The sequence below is a fragment of the Electrophorus electricus genome, chromosome 11, assembly GCF_041902795.1.
Source record: "Electrophorus electricus isolate QZ-2024a chromosome 11, ASM4190279v1, whole genome shotgun sequence".
Classification (NCBI taxonomy): domain Eukaryota; kingdom Metazoa; phylum Chordata; class Actinopteri; order Gymnotiformes; family Gymnotidae; genus Electrophorus; species Electrophorus electricus.
This window is the reverse complement of record NC_137507.1, coordinates 6,952,140-6,970,439: the sequence shown is the minus strand read 5'-3', so window position 1 is coordinate 6,970,439 and position 18,300 is coordinate 6,952,140. Positions and strand designations below refer to the sequence as shown.

Genomic DNA, 18,300 nt, shown 5'->3' with positions numbered 1-18,300 from the left:
TTCTCTTGTTGACATTCAGTGACAGGTTGTTATTGTCGCACCAGACGCCGAGTTAGTTCACTTCCTCTTTGTATGCCGAGTCGTCGTCATGCTGATGAGGCCCACTACCGTGGTATAATCTGCAAACTTGATGATGTGATTCAAGTTGTACTTGGCACAACAATCATGAGTCATCAGAGTGAACAATGGAGGGCTTAAATATAGCCACTCGAATAACTTTGAGGAAATATTTCTACATCATAATCCTATTCATTTCTTTAAAGAAACACAAAATAGCTTTATGTATTACATTTATTATTGCATGAGCTCAATGATATTTTCTAATTGCGTTTTGTAAAAGTATGTATTCTTCACAGGTGACTAGTAAGCAAGAGAAAACTACTGAATGTGAAATCCTGTACTTACTAGTTACACACTAGTTACGTTATTCTAACGTGTATTAGCAGGCAAGAGTCAAATCATGATTACATTTATAATTTCTTTTATTTCAGTCAATGCCGCATATGTTTCTGAAATTCAGTCTTCACAGAAATTCATCTCAAGGAGAGCACCACCAGTAAACCAGAGAAGAGTGTTTATTACGCTTGATGTCTTTTGTAAAGCTGCACGTCTAATTTATATTTATATTTATATTTATATTTATATCTATTTATATTTTAGAAAATGTACAAATTCTAGTGGGATACTGGAGCATAAAATATTGCTGTTCATTAAAGTAATAATGATAATGTCTTAATAATGGTGGAATGTTAATATGCTTTACTTAGAAGAGTCTTTCATGTCAGAAATAAAGTAATTCAGAAATAATAATTGTGCAGAGCAACATAAAAGTCATTGCTTACCATTTAGTAAGACGTGTGTGTGCGCGCGTGTGTGTGTGCGCGTGTGCGCATGCGTGCATGATTGTGTGTATTTAAGACCCCCTTAAGGCCCCCTCTCTCGCACAGTCAGAGCTGGAGGTTCATGAAGCACCCGGTGGAGGAGTGCAGTGAGGAGGTGCTGCACGCGCTTGCTGATGGGGTAGTGAGGAGGAAGTTTGTCTTTCAGTTCTGACACTCCTACATAATATCTAGAGGGAAAAAACAGCATTCTAAACGTTTGTGATTCGTTGGGAATGAAATTAATCACAGTTAATCACAAAATGACAAGTAAACCCAAGAGCCTCTTTTAAAAACTGCAAAAATGACCCATAGTTGTCGAGGGCCATGCTGAATAAACTGTAGAGACGATCTCCTGTCTCAGTCACACATCAGCCTAGCAGGTCTTTGTGCACCAGTGTAGTGGTGCTAGAATTCAACAGAAATTGTTTTTAGATAAAACAGTATTTACACCACAGTCAGTTACAGGTGTTGTAAACGTTCAATCTTCAAATGGAACAGTGACAGTAATTCTGTGTTGGTTTAGCTCTGCCTAGTCCAGGACTCATATTGTAGCCTATGTCCTACATGGTTAGACTAGGCTCTTACTTGGATAGTCTGGGTCCTACATGGTTAGACTAGGCTCTTATTTGGATAGTTTGGGTCCTACATAGATAGACTAGACTCTTATTTGGATAGTGTGGGTCCTACATGGTTAGACTAGACTCTCATTTGGATAGTCTGGGTCCTACATGGTTAGACTAGACTCTTATTTGGATAGTCTGGGTCCTATATGGATAGACCAGACTCTTACTTGAACTCCTCCTTGTAGTGTGTTGTGATGTAGGTGCTGAGGGTGGCATTGTTCTGCAAGCAGGCCAGTAGAACAGTGCAGCGTTGGTACAGCAGTACGGCCTGAGGTGGGCTCAGGGGACACCGGGAGTGGGTCAGAACTAGCACCACCTGCTGGGCCTGATAGTCCACAAACCCGACCTGAAGACAGACAGACCCGATGAACCCGACCTGAAGACAGACAGACCCGATGAACCCAACCTAAAGACAGACAGAGCCGATGGACCCGACCTAAAGACAGACAGAGCCGATGGACCCGACCTAAAGACAGACAGAGCCGATGGACCCGACCTAAAGACAGACAGAGCCGATGGACCCGACCTAAAGACAGACAGAGCCGATGGACCCGACCTGAAGACAGACAGAGCCGATGGACCCGACCTGAAGACAGACAGAGCCGATGGACCCGACCTGAAGACAGACAGAGCCGATGGACCCGACCTGAAGACAGACAGAGCCGATGAACCCGACCTAAAGACAGACAGAGCCGATGAACCCGACCTAAAGACAGACAGAGCCGATGAACCCGACCTGAAGACAGACAGACCCGATGGACCCGACCTGAAGACAGACAGACCCGATGAACCCGACCTAAAGACAGACAGACCCGATGAACCCGACCTGAAGACAGACAGACCCGATGAACCCGACCTAAAGACAGACAGACCCGATGAACCCGACCTGAAGACAGACAGACCCGATGAACCCGACCTAAAGACAGACAGACCCGATGGACCCGACCTGAAGACAGACAGACCCGTGACTGCTGTGCGTTTCTTCCACAGTTGTCAATAATGTCAGTGCACACGTGTCCTGCCAGTGTTGGATTCTACTGAACAGTTTCCAACATGCCAAATAACATTCATGTACCTGAGAGTTACTGGCAATTAAAGCGATTCTGATTCTGAATTTAGAGCTAAATTAACCTCAAAATGCAATAGAATAGTAGAATAAAGTGACTATTATATCATTACACATCATTTACATTTTTTATCTATAAAGAACAAAACATTTCAAAGAGACATACAAGGGAAGGGTGTGACTGAAGCATTGTAAAGATCCAGCCCACAGTCAGGAAGTGTCCTGGATCGGGGGTGTGGCTTGCCTGTGAAAAAGAATCAGGTGGTTTGGAAGTATATTTGCATGCGTCATATCTACATATGGATTATAAATATTAATATTAGTAGTATGACTTACTTCCTGACACAACACAAGCACCTCAAACAAAAGACCAGACACTACATCCAGATACTCTGCTTGTAAGGCCTGCAACTGTATCACACACACACATACACACACACACACATACACATACACACACACACACACACATACACACACACACACACACACACACACACAGTGTTGCCATGGGTGCTATACATATTTTTCAAGATTTTGTCGAGTACAATAGAAATATTAACTTGGTGACAGATAAGACATTTGTAGAACATTCACAGATGTCTAATCTTCCTAAGGTCAGGTTCCCGAAACCCGGTCCACTGCTGCAGCACAGTGCCACCTCAGGCTGGAAATAGAACTGAAAGTGAAGGGTTTTGTCTTGCCTCTGTGTATGATATAATCAGGTCGTGATGGAGGCGTGGGGCCACTGGGAGGGCCAGCTCGGAGTCAGTCAGCACAGCCTGGAGCATGGACGCCGTTACACTGCCTCTACAACACATTGAAGCCCACACCTTCTCATCACCTGCCCCGCCGTCAACCAGCCCCACAGCTCCACGGTGCAGAGATAAGGCCTATGGCTACTCACTGCTTGGATGTCAACACGCTTTGACGAGCAGGTTCCGACGCCGTCTCACGGAACATCAGCGTTAAAGTCTGAACGAGTAGCGTGCAAAGCCTGGAGACAGACAATAAAACAGCACTACAGTACAGGGATTACAGGGAGTACAGGGATTACAGTGAGTACAGTAAGTACAGGGATTACAGGGATTACAGAGTGTACAGGAAGTAAAGGTGTAAAACACGTGGCGTAGTCCTAAACTTGTCATAAGGGTGTAAAAAATCTTATAAACTCATTTCTTATAAAATACGTCTTGGTTCTTGGTTTGTGTTTACTGGGTAGATGAGAAAGACTCACAGCAGTGTGTCAGTGGTGTGTGGTCTGTCCTGAGAGATCGCAGAGGTGTCCACGAGTGTGTGTACCAGGAAGGGATACAGCTCAGCCGACTGATGGACACACACACACACACACACACACACACACACACACACACAGTTACAGACCCGGCCATAGCAACATTACCTTTAGAATTTGTTATCTGTAAACTGGCAAAAAATGTAACAAGTTGGACTTCAATATGTCTAAAACTCAGGTGTGAGAATCATCCTTCATATAAGGAAATCAGCCCACATCACCTCTATTCTATATCAGCTACACTGGTTCCCCGTCACTGAATGCATTCAGTTCAACATCCTCCTCCTTACATACAAAGCTCTGCAGGGTCTTGCGCCTCCTTGTCTAGCTCAACTCTTACACCCTTACTGCCCCACTCGTACACTTCGGTCCTCTAATGCAGGTCTCCTCTCCATCCCCAAGTTTAGACGGGTGTCTGTAGCAGGCAGATGCTTTAGTGTCATGGCCCCAAAACTATGGAACACTTTACCTCAATCTCTCCGTCTCTGCACCACACTCTCCTCCTTCAAATCCCAACTTAAAACAAACCTCTTCTCCCAACACTTTTCATAACCTCTTTTCTTATCCATATTTGTTAATTATTGTGTCCATTTGTGTCAATTTAATGTATTTATTTTATTATTTTTTTCCCACTATCATTGTAACTTGTTATTATTATTATTATTATTATTTGGTGACCTAAGCCCAAATAAGGTCTAGATCTTAGTGCCACATTATTTAGTCCAGACATGTGTTTGTCTAAACTTCCTGTTAGAGTCTGCGCCCCTCACTTCCTGTTGGTGTCTGCACCCCTCACTTCCTGTTGCAGTCTGTGCCCTCACTTTCATAAATCAGAGGCCCAAATGTTTTAATCATTTCAGTTGGCTGAAAACACAAGCTCTAATATACCTGGGTGTCTGATCTATATGAACACAAGCTCTAATATACCTGGGTGTCTGATCTACATGAACACAAGCTCTAATATATCTGGGTGTCTGATCTATATGAACACAAGCTCTAATATACCTGGGTGTCTGATCTACATGAACCCAAGCTCTAATATACCTGGGTGTCTGATCTATATGAACACAAGCTCTAATATATCTGGGTGTCTGATCTATATGAACACAAGCTCTAATATACCTGGGTGTCTGATCTATATGAACACAAGCGCTAATATATCTGGGTGTCTGATCTATATGAACACAAGCTCTAATATACCTGGGTGTCTGATCTATATGAACACAAGCTCTAATATATCTGGCTGTCTGCTCTATATGAACACAAGCTCTAATATATCTGTGTGTCTGATCTATATGAACATAAGCTCTAATATACCTGGGTGTCTGATCTATATGAACACAAGCTCTAATATACCTGGGTGTCTGATCTATATGAACACAAGCTCTAATATATCTGGGTGTCTGATCTATATGAACACAAGCTCTAATATACCTGGGTGTCTGAGCTATATGAACACAAGCTCTAATATACCTGGGTGTCTGAGCTATATGAACACAAGCTCTAATATACCTGGGTGTCTGAGCTATATGAACACAAGCTCTAATATACCTGGGTGTCTGATCTATATGAACACAAGCTCTAATATATCTGGGTGTCTGATCCATATGAACACAAGCTCTAATATACCTGGGTGTGTGATCCATATGAACACAAGCTGTAATATATCTGGGTGTTTGATCTATATGAACACAAGCTTTAATATACCTGGGTGTGTGATCCATATGAACATAAGCTCTAATATACCTGGGTGTCTGATCTATATGAACACAAGCTCTAATATACCTGGGTGTCTGATCCATATGAACACAAGCTCTAATTTACCTGGGTGTCTGATCTATATGAACCCAAGCTCTAATTTACCTGGGTGTCTGATCTATATGAACACAAGCTCTAATATAACTGGGTGTGTGATTCATATGAACTCATTCCAATTTCTCTCTCTCAGATATAGACTCTGCATATATGCCTGTCTGGCTGGTGACTGGCTGGCTGGCTGGTGACTGTTTGGCTGGTATGGTGGTAGGCCGGTGACTGGCTGGTAGGCAGGTCGCATACCCTCCAGAAGAGCTTCCTGATGGCAGCATCGCGGTGTGCGGCTGTACACAACTCCTGCAGCAAGAGGTACAGACTCTCCACACCGAGGTGCTCCTGTAAGAGCTCCCCACTCAGCTGGCAGAATAGTTGAGAGGTCTGTTCCCAGCTGGCAGCCCTGGACACATAACGCACACGCCAACAGGTGTGAGTGCTTCACACACGCCCAGACAGGTGTAGGGCAGGAGACGAATTTTGGATCTGCACCTGGGTTCGGACGGTCTCTGTTTCCTGGGCAAGGGAGAAGATGGCATGTTGCATTTCCTCATGTACAGAGGGTCCAACATCAGTGTGGATCTCTACAATAACACAGTAAAAAAGCTGTGCTGAAATTTCTGTGGAAGGTACTTCCATGGGTCTCATATGGTTTCCCCACATTATTAATCCAAACCTGCAATTATTCTAAAAGTTACTAAATGGCAAAAACAACATATTGGTCTCTTACCATTATATAGCTGCTCCAGGAGCTTTGGAGATGGAGGTATATTTGTGAGGATAGTGACACGGCATACAGATGAAGCTCCGCCTCTTGCTCCTCCCCCGACCTCTCTCTGACCATCCTCTTCATTACCCTGGCCAATCAGAAGCTCCAGCAGTTTTGAACTTGCAGATTGCTTGATGACCTCCGAGTTGGAACCAAATTTCTTCTATTTTTATTTGTGTTCTGCTTTGGTTGATTAACTAAGTGTAAAATCAGTGTAAAGTTCTTGGTTTGACTTGCCACATGTTTAATTTCAATAAGGGTCCTACATTTGACAGAGATTGCAAGTGCAAACAATAATGCGCAAACAATAATGCACATATGACCACATGGGGGTGCTAGTGGAAACCTCCCGGTGAAGCTGCTCCTCTCTGCTGAACCAGTCACAAAGCAATTTTGTTCCCCTTCAACCATCCTGTTTTAACCTCCACTAGGATCTGTGATGGGGAGGTATTCCCCAGACCTCAAAGACATGGTGTGTGTTCACGTACGAGCCAGTGAGGACCATATCCACAATATCCCAAAGCTTATTTTTAAACACACTGACCTACACTTCTAATGTTAAAGGAAAACCATCGCAATGACTGACATTCTCCAGTTATCCAAAATATCACCAATCCAATACAGAACACTGTGGTCTAAATACTGTGGCCTAAACACTGCGGTCTAAACACTGTGGCCTGAACACTGTAGTCTAAACACTGGTGTAAACACTGGCAACCCTCATGTAGAGTTCTTTTTCTCTCTTGCCTCAGGCGACGAGCTTCATGGTCTCCTGTGATGCGGGCAGGCTCTGTAAATGCCTGTTAAACTAGAGCTAATGGCCTCCCTGGGGCTAGTGTGACTGAGGACTTGTGAGCTGAAGTGCTAAGCATGCACACTGGGCTTGGGCGTCTCAGCTTGTCTCACCTTGTCTCATGTTGCCTCACCTCGCCTCATAACACTTACATGCAAAGGAAGTGGGCGAGCGATACTGCTAGGGCCGGTGTTATTGATCGTTTATTGTAGAGTGTTTTCTGCCCTGGCAACAGTGCGAATGATGATAGAGGGCCTGCCCACCTCCATCAGTAGTGATGATATACACACACCTCCATCAGTAGTGATGATATACACACACCTCCATCAGTAGAGCTGATATACACACACCTCCATCAGTAGTCATGATACACACACCTCCATCAGTAGAGCTGATACACATACACCTCCATCAGTAGTGATGATATACACACACCTCCATCAGTAGTGATGATATACACACCTCCATCAGTAGAGCTGATATACACACACCTCCATCAGTAGTCATGATACACACACCTCCATCAGTAGAGCTGATACACATACACCTCCATCAGTAGTGATGATATACACACACCTCCATCAGTAGTGATGATATACACACACCTCCATCAGTAGTGATGATACACATACACCTCCATCAGTAGTGATGATACACATACACCTCCATCAGTAGTGATGATACACACACACCTCCATCAGTAGAGCTGATACGCACACACCTCCATCAGTAGTGATGATACACACACACCTCCATCAGTAGTGATGATACACACACACCTCCATCAGTAGTGATTCAGTCCACATTCCACCAAAATGAACCCAGTTTACTTTGATCATCAACAGGGAAGAATTGAAGGTGTGCAGAAGATTAAAACAAGATTACCTTAAACTAGATTAGATAGAACTAGATTACCTCAAACTAGATTAGATAAAACTTCATTAGATAATACTAGATTACCTCAAACTAGCAGTGACTGCACAGATGTCTGGCTAGACTACAGGTAAATCCCTACTGGGTGAACATGGTTTGCCATGAGCTGAATATGACACACTGCTGTTTGCTTTTAAATGAACATCAAATTCTTTTCATCTCTCACTGAACTCATTAAAAACTCATCAGTAACCTGACCAAGGTTCTCACTGCCTCATCTCTCCTTTAAGAGTCTCTTCTTTGAGACAGCAGTTTACCACCCAAACCAAGAGCTCCTGAATGCAGTTTGAAGTAATGTAACATAAATTAGACATTGCTTGCATGTTTAAATAAATGTTATGTATATGTAGCTTTAACCATAGAGTATATTGTAACAGAGGGTGGAGTGGCTGTATTGTAACAGAGGGTGGAGTGGTTGTATTGTTACAGAGGGTGGAGTGGTTGTATTGTTACAGAGGGTGGAGTGGCTGTATTGTAACAGAGGGTGGAATGGTTGTATTGTTACAGAGGGTGGAGTGGCTGTATTGTAACAGAGGGTGGAGTGCCTGTATTGTAACAGAGGGTGGAGTGGTTCTATTGTTACAGAGGGTGGAGTGGCTGTATTGTTACAGAGGGTGGAGTGGCTGTATTGTAACAGAGGGTGGAGTGGTTCTATTGTTACAGAGGGTGGAGTGGCTGTATTGTAACAGAGTGGAGTGGTTGTATTGTTACAGAGGGTGGAGTGGCTGTATTGTAACAGAGGGTGGAGTGGCTGTATTGTAACAGAGGGTGGAGTGGTTGTATTGTTACAGAGGGTGGACTGGCTGTATTGTAACAGAGGGTGGAGTGGTTCTATTGTTACAGAGGGTGGAGTGGCTGTATTGTAACAGAGTGGAGTGGTTGTATTGTTACAGAGGGTGGAGTGGCTGTATTGTAACATGTTCATTGGAATCGTGGTGTGTGTTCACTGGCAGCACGTTTGTGCTCACTGGTGGCACAGTGTATTTTCCTGATGCCAGTGAACACACATCATGAATGAACAAATGATGTCGTGATGCTGTCCAGAGGAGGGAGTTGTTAGCCCCCCTCACAGTTTATCTCCAACCCTGCAGCAGGGTGATAACAGCAGGGAGGCTCAGGACAATGTGCCGTACTGACCGGCAAACACTGAGCACAGTGTCAGTGCACCAACCAAGAGACGGTGAGGAAGTGAGACTGTCTACCTCTTTAACGTTGCACGCCTTCTGCACTCATCACCTCCAGGTGGTGCTAAATGCCTGGACAAGCAGACGCTGCCCTTTCCTGTCAGAGATAGTGATGGAAGCAAAAGAAAAGTTTTAAAATATTCCCACATTCCCATGCAGTCAGTCTCAGACAAATATCACTCCAAGATCCCACAGGCTTCCCAGAAGCTCTGAGAGCATCCCAGATCAGGACCAATGTCACTATCACAGTCCAGTTTGTGGTTTGCTACCCTCTGACTAATGGGACTGGTTATGTGTGAGTATGAAGGATTTTAGGTGTCCACAGATAAATTGGCTCTCTGATCCTGGCAGGGTCCTTGTGTGTCTCATGAACCACAGAGGGACTGTATTGCAGAGAGGGACTGTACTCGGTTGTATTTGCGCCGGGGAAGCAGCTTTACTACTGACTTTGGGAATGTGAAAGTTTCCTTAGAGAACCAAGGAATCGCATGCAGGGGTTCTGACACTGAGGTGCAGGAGGACACTGAGCACACGAGGCAACACTGTGTAATCCCACCTGGAGATGACAGGGCAGGCTGATAAGGACACAAGCCCTGCAGTAGTGAGGAACCTCAATCATCAGATTAAATCCGTTTAGCAAACTGAATAAAACCTCCACATAATTTTCCATTTCCATTCCATTCCATTTCTACTCTGGAAACTTGTGTACTTCACAATGTTGAATATCTCTACATCTCTTACTACAGTACACTGTATTTACTCACCTAGAATTTTATATATATATATATATATATATATATATATATATATATATATATATATATATATATTTGTGTGTTAGTGTGTGTGTCAGTGTGGGTGTAGTCTATTTAACTGATAATTTGCTATTTCTGTGTAGATAGCAAATGATGCAAAATTAGTCCATGACCAGACAAACTACCCACACTCTTAAACATGTCTGACCCCATACTACAAACACGTGTCTTACCTGCCACAGGGGCGCTCCGCCCCATGTGCTCCGGGGCAGATGAGGAGGCAGGATGGGGCTTGCACACGGCAGAACCCCTGTTTCTTAGGTCTCCCTTCCCAGCATCCTTTGCACTGGTGTAGACAACACATATGTGGAGAGACTGCTCTCGTGCTCTGCCACTAAGGAAGTCTGGTAAATCATTGATCTGTAAGTGTATAAGGTAAATACTTATAATGACACACATACACTAATGCATGCATCACAGACCACGTGTGCAGTTCATGGCTGCACTTCATAAGTGTCTGTGTAATTGTTTAATAGTGTAATCTGAACAGCACAGTCTCAATACCCTGATCATTTAACTGTGTGATCTGTCCCAGATTACCACACACACACACACACACACACACACACACACACACACTTCCAGTTTGCATTAGAATAATAGGGTAAGTAAACGGAGTTGCTTATTGCATAATCGCAGATAGATGTAAATAGATAAACAAACACTGATTTAAACCGTCCCATAGTGCAGGACTCCTGCCTTACACAAACACACCGCTGAGAGCCAGAACCACAATCCAAACACGTGAATTCAGAGTTTTCACCTCATTTCTCCCTGCATGGTCACGACACACTCGACACTCTGAAGCCTTTTCACAGGTTTTCCTCACTGGATCTTTAAGGCACTACCGCCTGGGCATATTTGACCAACAAAATGACAATGTCTACGTTTACAAAACCTTTCCTGAGCTTTTAAACTTAACATAAAGCAAGTCCCGCCTAATTAGCTGTTTATTGGTAGTATGAGAGACTAATGCATTAATGAAGAACGGGTTTAATGAGTGTAACTGCGGTCAACATTGTGAATTACATATGCTCACAATTTCACAATTCAGTCTTTATGTCCTAGACTTTAGCACATAAATGTCCACGATGTCTCTGAAATTGACAACCTTCTGCACCTACCAACGCGATATCCACGATGTCTCTGAACTGGACGCCCAGCTGCAGAGTGCGCGGGGGGTACTCGGTCAGGTAGATGCCGTCATCGCTGAGTACGACGTGCATGAACACTTTGCTAATTGTCCGCGAGACGACAACGCATGGCTCGTAGGCACGTATCCGCTCGTACACATCTCGTTCTGTATTCCTCTTCAGAAAAGTCTCGAGCTTGCTATTTCGCCGACAACGCGAGCCATCCGTGATGGTCCGGGCCATCAAAGCGACCAGCGCTCCAACTAACACCTGTCTCGTGTAAGCTACACCCCCTAACGCGCAAAAGCCATCCCTCGCGTTAGCTTGTTTCACACTAGCAAAGCAACAGATGTTTAAAATATTTATTTATCGGAACCTCCATTCTCAAAAGTTCTAAGCCTTGTGTTGGCGGCGCGCTCCGTTGCTGGACTGACCAGGAGCGCAGGAGACCTGAAGAGCATCTCTTAACTCCACGAGGCAGCAAGGCAAATAATGCAACATATAAATAAATCTCAATGCTCGAGAAAGTAGGAAAAGATCACAGTTGCACCGCATTCTGTGTATTTATCTGTGATAGTTTTATATAATATGGAAGGCACCCAAACGATTTGTCCTTTTGAGGGTAAATAGAGTTTTTTTTTTCAGTTCATGTCGGTTCAAAAGTCCATTTGTTCAGAGGTGCATATCGGACACTCGTGATACAGGTAACATGCACACGGGCGCTATCTTGTGGATATTGTGTAGTGATATACCAGAGAGACGTTATCAGTAGCAAAATGTTCACATTTTCTGTCAGTTACTTCCCGTAAGTAGCTGCCCGTTTATAATACGAATTAATGGCTATGCTGAAACCTACCAAATTAATATTAATAACTACATATTTCTTTAATGCGAAGATAGGTAAAAGTTTAAAAATGTTTGTGAGTTCATAGTTATTCTGAATTTTTGAGAACACAGAACAGCAATGGCAGCAATCTTTATATCTATATCTAAACAGACTCGCAGGTCTGTTAAATTTACAAAAGTGGTTTGTTGTCTCCATGTTTCTCTCGCTGTATATATGTATGTATATATAGAGTACATATAAATATATATATATATATAGAGAGAGAGAGAGAGAGAGAGAGACACAGATACAGTGTCTCTCTCTTTATATATAAAGAGAGAGTCTCTCTTTATATATATAGATAAAGAGCCAGGCAGATAGTGTTTCTCTCCAAGGGGTGGGGTTTCATGACATTTTACAGCATTTATCTAACACTTTTATCCAAAGCAACTTACAATTGTGCCTGAGTACAACTTAAGCAATTGAAGATTAAGGGTCCCAGGGGTCCAACAGTGGCAACATAGCAGGGGTGGGGCTTGAACCAGCAACCTTCGGATTACTAGTCAAGTACCTTCACCACTGAGATACCATGGCCTGGGCTGTGGTCGGGGATGATGTTAATGATCTCCAAAGAGGGCAGGTTCATCTTTGGCTTTGTGGGCAAGTGTCGGGGTTCTACATCTGAAGTGGGTGACTACAGGAAAACACAGCAGTGGATTGATGTGTGTGAACGTGGGACGGTTGAATATAAGTCATGTATCTGCATTTTGGATCAGCCGCTAGGGTGTAGGATTGTGTGCAGGGAGGCCTGATGAGGGAGAGAGGCACAAGTTCGGGCCTGAGAGGACCAGTGATTCCTCAGAAAAAGAAAGACTCTTCTGGTGCATCCGGTCATCACTACCCAGTAGAGATCCATTCAGACAGTGGACAACGCCCAGGCCCAGCTACTGAAGACCAGATCTTTTGAAACACCACAAAGTACAGTAGAGTAACTATTTATTTTCTGCTTATTCTGTGTTTGTCTTTCTTTCTATTTTCAGTATCAGTTCATATCATCTTGTAGAATAACACATGTGGCCTTGAGTAGATTCTTTGTTATTTATTACTGAAAAACTGTTGCTACAGTGAGAACAGGCACTAACACATTTGATGCACAGCAGCCCTGACAATGTAGGGCAGATAGAACCATACATACTAACAATACATAATAATAAGTCTTTAGCTGACAAACTGAAAGGTGCAAATTCTAAATGCTAAATACTAAGTCAGGCTCCAGAGGGGGTGGTAGAGGTTGGGTGGGAGCGGCTGGGGTTAGAGGGTGGTAGAGGTTGGGTGGGAGCGGCTGGGGTTAGAGGGTGGTAGAGGTTGGGTGGGAGGGGTTGGGGTAAGGGTGTGGTAGAAGTTGAGTGGGAGGGGCTAGGTTAAGGGGGTGGTAGAGGTTGAGTGGGAGGGGCTAGGGTAAGGAGGTGGTAGAGGTTGAGTGGGAGGGGCTAGGGTAAGGAGGTGGTAGAGGTTGGGTGGGAGGGCGTGGTAGAAGTTGAGTGGGAGGGGCTAGGTTAAGGGGGTGGTAGAGGTTGAGTGGGAGGGGCTAGGGTAAGGAGGTGGTAGAGGTTGGGTGGGAGGGCTTGGTACAGGTTGGGTGGGAGAGGTTGGGGTAAGGGTGTGGTAGAAGTTGAGGGGTGGACATATCCCAGTGCGCTGGGGGCAGTTGGCGTGGGCGCTGTTTGGGGCACCATGTGGGAGTAAACCTGGCTCTCTGCACAGTAGAGCCCTGGTATGGGGGCATTTAGTTGGCTCTCTTGACTGTTAAGACACACACACACACACACACACACACACACACACACACACACACACACACACACACACACACACACACACACACACACACACACACACACACACACACACACACACACACACACACACACACACACACACACACACAATTTAATTCAAACTTTATAATGAACATGGGCATAAAGTAGCTTTTCATAGATATGAACATTTCACTTGCTTTATAATGTTTCAGGTCTTAGTTTCTGTCAGGTCTTTAAAACATTTACCTTTCATAGCCATGGTTCTCGTAGCCAGAGAGATGTCCCACATGTAGGAGGCTCTCCACAGGCAGGGGGGTCACCAGATCCTGGGACAGATGGTAGTTCTTCGGAGAGGGAGCGGTGTCCCAATCTTCCTCCTTCCTCTTTATCCAACACTCACTTCTCTGGCTGATCTGAGGCTTAGTTGTCCTACAGATCCGGAAGTAAATCACCCTATCACCATTACCACTTTCACCATTACCACAGTCCCCATTATCACAGTCACCATTACCTCATTTTGTGTGTGTGTATGCGGGGGGGTGGGGGTGGGGGGGGGGGTATGCAGGCCAGTGTGTGTGTGTGTGTGTGTGTGTGTGTGTGTTTTCATATGCCCGTGTGTGTATAAGTACATGTGTATGTCTGTGCACAAGTCTGCTAATATGTGTGTACATCTGTCTATGCATATCTGTGTGTGTGTGTGTGTGTGTTTGTGTATGTGTGTGTGTGTAAACCTGTTTGTCTCTTCTCTCTGTTCAACCTTCTCCTCACGTTTGTACTCCTGCAGACAGCAGATGATGAAGGCAGCGGACATAACGATGATGATGGCACTGCTGACCACTGACATCAGCACGGCCAGACGCAGCCCACGCTTCTCCGGTCTGGGAATGACTATGGGAGACACAGCACATGCCACACACTCTGCACGACCACTAACTAGAGAATACGGACTCACAGACACGGAGCCTGCACTCAGGGTGATGTTCACACTAATGCACACACTCATCTCTGCATGTTTGGCCTTCACTGTGATTATTAATACTGTCAGGCCCCATGCAAACACACCGTTATACAGAAATGGACCCTTCTGTATTGCTAGTTGTCCTTCCCGCTCTTACACACAGTAAAGTGTGCAGGTCTTACGCTCACAGACGGGAGGGTGGTTACTCCAGCGTGGTGCGCCACCCTGCACCACACACCGCATCCTCTCACTGCCCACCAGCTGGAAACCCTCCTGGCACCAGAACACCAGGGCGGTGCCTTCAGACAGTCCTGCTGCCTTCACCATGGAGAATGAACCCCACCGTGGGGGGACTGGGGGCAAACATACCACATCTGATACACACGCGCACACACACACGTGTGCTATTTTAAACACTATTCAACTGAAATTATATTCTTTCACTGACAGTAAGTGTGAATGCGTGTGTGTGTGAGTGTGTCTTTGTGTGTTTGTACGTGGGAGTGTGTGTGTGTGTGTGTGTGTGTGTGTGTGTGAGTGTGTCTGTGTGTGTTTGTACGTGGGAGTGTGTGTGTGTGTGTGTGTGTGTGTGTGTATGTGTGTGTGTGTGTGCACGCGCACGAGTGACTGGGACCTAATCAGAAATTCTAAGCTTCTCTCTTTTCCCCTCATGCTGTTCCTTCTTTTTTCCTCAGTATTTCCTCTGTTTCTCAACAGTTTCTCCCATTTCTCATTTGTCCCAACGTCCCTTCTTGTCAGTCTTAATCCTCCTCTTTCTGTCCTCTCCCACAGTGCTTTGCAGTGTCAATACGTATGATGGTTCTTAATGGCGTGGAACTGAAGCACAGCCTCCTGACAGGACAGAGTGTTTATGGTTCTCACCAGCATGTGCATTTGTGCCCACTGTGTACCAGCAATAAGCTGTGTGGTATACAGCATGCCAGTCTCTTTAAGCCCGGTTTAACTGGCATGGTAATACCCACCTGGACCAGTGCCCGCAAGACTCCTCCTGCCACACTGTTCCTGTCTCTCTTTAAATCCTTGTTATTTTCTTCTTTTCACTCTCACATCATTCAGCTCTCTCGCTCTCTCTGTCTGTCCCGTCAAGGTGATGCCAGAGATTTTCTCTCAGAATAGAACATGATTAAATAAAGATTAGAGTGACACATTAAAATTTCATCCCCTGCACAAAGTGTGTCCAGTTTCATGGGGGCTCAGGTTACGTCCAGTGCTGACCACAGACAGGCTGGAACGGCCACACAGAACCAACAGGTCCGACTCTCTCTTACAAAGGCTTCACACTGCAGGCAGCATTCAACCAGACATACTTTGGCCATCAAGGGTGTGTTTTATCCTGCATCTGTCCTGTTATGATAAATCTCTTTGGAACCACACAAAAAGTCACTGAGTGAAAATCTGAAATTTCATGGTGGAATGAATTTCCAAGCAAAAAAAAAAGTGGCTTTGAGGTTATTTCTTTGTAAACTCTAGGGTGGTTTCTTCTCAGGTTGGAAGATTTGATCTTTGTGATTTCCTTTTCAGAGCCTCTCACAGGCCATGAGACACCATCTCCTTGTCTTCTGTCTCTTCTTAGCGGAAGGGTCACTCGCAGGCAGACTGGGATGTGTCAGCTGCACTAAGACCAGGCCCTTTTCCTGGCTGTGGCCCCACTGATCAGCCACACATTTTGACTCAAACTAAAAGGTGATTTGCAAAGTAGCGGTGGTCAGAACACTGCATTGGACAAGTATTTTTCTAAAGGTTTTCTATAATGCATACATGCAAAAAGTGTTGAGATCACAGCAGTTGTGGCCTGGGCATCGAAATGCATCGTGCTTCATATCCTGGAGATGTCATTATATAAACACTGTATGCGTGCATGCATGTATGTGTTTGTGTGTATATAGTGTGGTTTGTGTGTGTGTATCTGTATGTGTAGGTGTACATGCATTTCTGTGTGCGCGCATGTGTGAGTGTATGTGTGTTTGTGTGTGTGTGTATGTGTGCATGCATGCATCTGTATGTGTGTGTATGCGTGTGTGTCTGTATGTGTGCGCACACATTTCTGTATGAGCAGAGATATTTTATCACTATATGTATATGCAAGATGTGTGTTGGTAATGGTGTTGAAGTTTTGCTGGATAACAGTAACGAAGATGCTAGAATAACATTCCCTGTGGTAGGACATTTACTCCAAAAATCAACCTTGAAAAATGTTCTGCTTTTCTGAAACTTGTTCACAGTTACATTAACATTTAAATTAGCTATAGGTTTTCATTACTTCAGTAACACTCCAGTGCAGTCAGTTTAGATACGGCACATTTCAACGTAATGTTTGTCAGATAAGAGTTCCAATAGCTAGATGATAAAACTGTCATTGAAGTACACCACTGATATTAAGAAACCGTTCGGCTTTAAGACTTGTTCTCTACATTGTTAAAAGGTTTTAATGTAACTAATAAATTTGGTCCTCTTTGTATTACAGTTTATCTACACTCCAGTTATGCAGTGTCCAGGAGGTTTCTCTTGATCTTAAAAAAAAAAAGAATACACCAACTATACATAAATAAGCTCCGATCCCACAAAAAAAGAATACACCAACTATACATAAATAAGCTCTGATCCCACACTCTGACTTGACATGTACTACCTTTGATCTACTGTATGTGCCCGACAATAATTTTTTGTTAAAAAAAACCCCCTGCTACACAATGAAAAATGGAAATCACAAAGCATAAGAAGGCTTGTCTGTTACTATATGAACTCTCACCTGCCGACTCACCTGTGTAGTTAGTGGGAGGGGCCACGGTGACGTCAGCGTCTACGCGGGTGGACGGAGAGATGGAACTGGCCGCAGACCCTTGCGCTCCAGTCCCTTTACACGCCAGAGTCCACGTGGTCACGCATAACACCTGCCATAAGAGTCCTGTGCTCCGGACGCTTCCGGTCATATCTGAAGACTGCGGCCGCTTTCTCGTGCTCAGGAGCGCAGTCGCTTTTTGAGCCTTTAGGTCGCTCCTAGTCACGTGCCTTTTTAAATAAACAGTGACTGATGGCTCTTTCTCTCGTGACTTTTTTTCTCGGCTGTATATCCACGTGCTCTACTCGGGATGTCTTGCGTAACGTAACGTGGACAAGCTAATTTATGTACTCTTAAGCCTGCTGATCAATCTCTCCCCCATCCCCACCCTCTCTCTCCATCCATCTATGTGTATGCGTGTTTTAAAGCGCCATCGAAAAAGATAAAAGTAACGTTTAGGGGCCGAGCAACATTATAAATATATTTACCTTTAAATCATTAACTACGAGCAGAAGGTTAAATGTCCACATTACGTTTTTAAACACTGCAGTTTAGATGTTTACAGTATCACATTTGCCACTATCCATGTCCTCTAG

General features: G+C 44.4%; 2 protein-coding genes across 3 annotated transcripts; both read right to left on the bottom strand.

The window, feature by feature from the left end:
* Positions 1 to 504: 504 nt before the first annotated feature.
* c11h12orf56 (chromosome 11 C12orf56 homolog) lies at positions 505 to 11,806 on the bottom strand. The gene is made up of 13 exons (XM_081723595.1): positions 11,292 to 11,806; positions 10,341 to 10,527; positions 9,371 to 9,449; positions 6,404 to 6,530; positions 6,166 to 6,257; positions 5,923 to 6,076; positions 3,808 to 3,896; positions 3,478 to 3,567; positions 3,275 to 3,380; positions 2,907 to 2,981; positions 2,737 to 2,814; positions 1,672 to 1,850; positions 505 to 1,069 (listed from the first exon to the last, which is right to left on the bottom strand). The coding sequence occupies exons 1-13, from the start codon at positions 11,541 to 11,543 to the stop codon at positions 925 to 927; spliced, it is 1,653 nt and encodes a 550-aa protein (XP_081579721.1). The 5' UTR covers positions 11,544 to 11,806; the 3' UTR covers positions 505 to 924.
* A 1,470-nt stretch (positions 11,807 to 13,276) lies between these two features.
* Positions 13,277 to 18,074, bottom strand: zgc:162331 (uncharacterized). 2 transcript variants are annotated; one of them, XM_081723507.1, is made up of 4 exons: positions 17,687 to 18,074; positions 14,678 to 14,834; positions 14,193 to 14,375; positions 13,277 to 13,929 (listed from the first exon to the last, which is right to left on the bottom strand). In XM_081723507.1, the coding sequence occupies exons 1-4, from the start codon at positions 17,853 to 17,855 to the stop codon at positions 13,683 to 13,685; spliced, it is 756 nt and encodes a 251-aa protein (XP_081579633.1). In that variant the 5' UTR covers positions 17,856 to 18,074; the 3' UTR covers positions 13,277 to 13,682. The 2 variants fall into 2 exon arrangements, with proteins under 2 accessions (XP_081579633.1, XP_081579634.1); XM_081723508.1 differs by having other exon boundaries at positions 14,678 to 15,278; positions 17,687 to 17,826.
* Between the last annotated feature and the right edge of the window lie 226 nt (positions 18,075 to 18,300).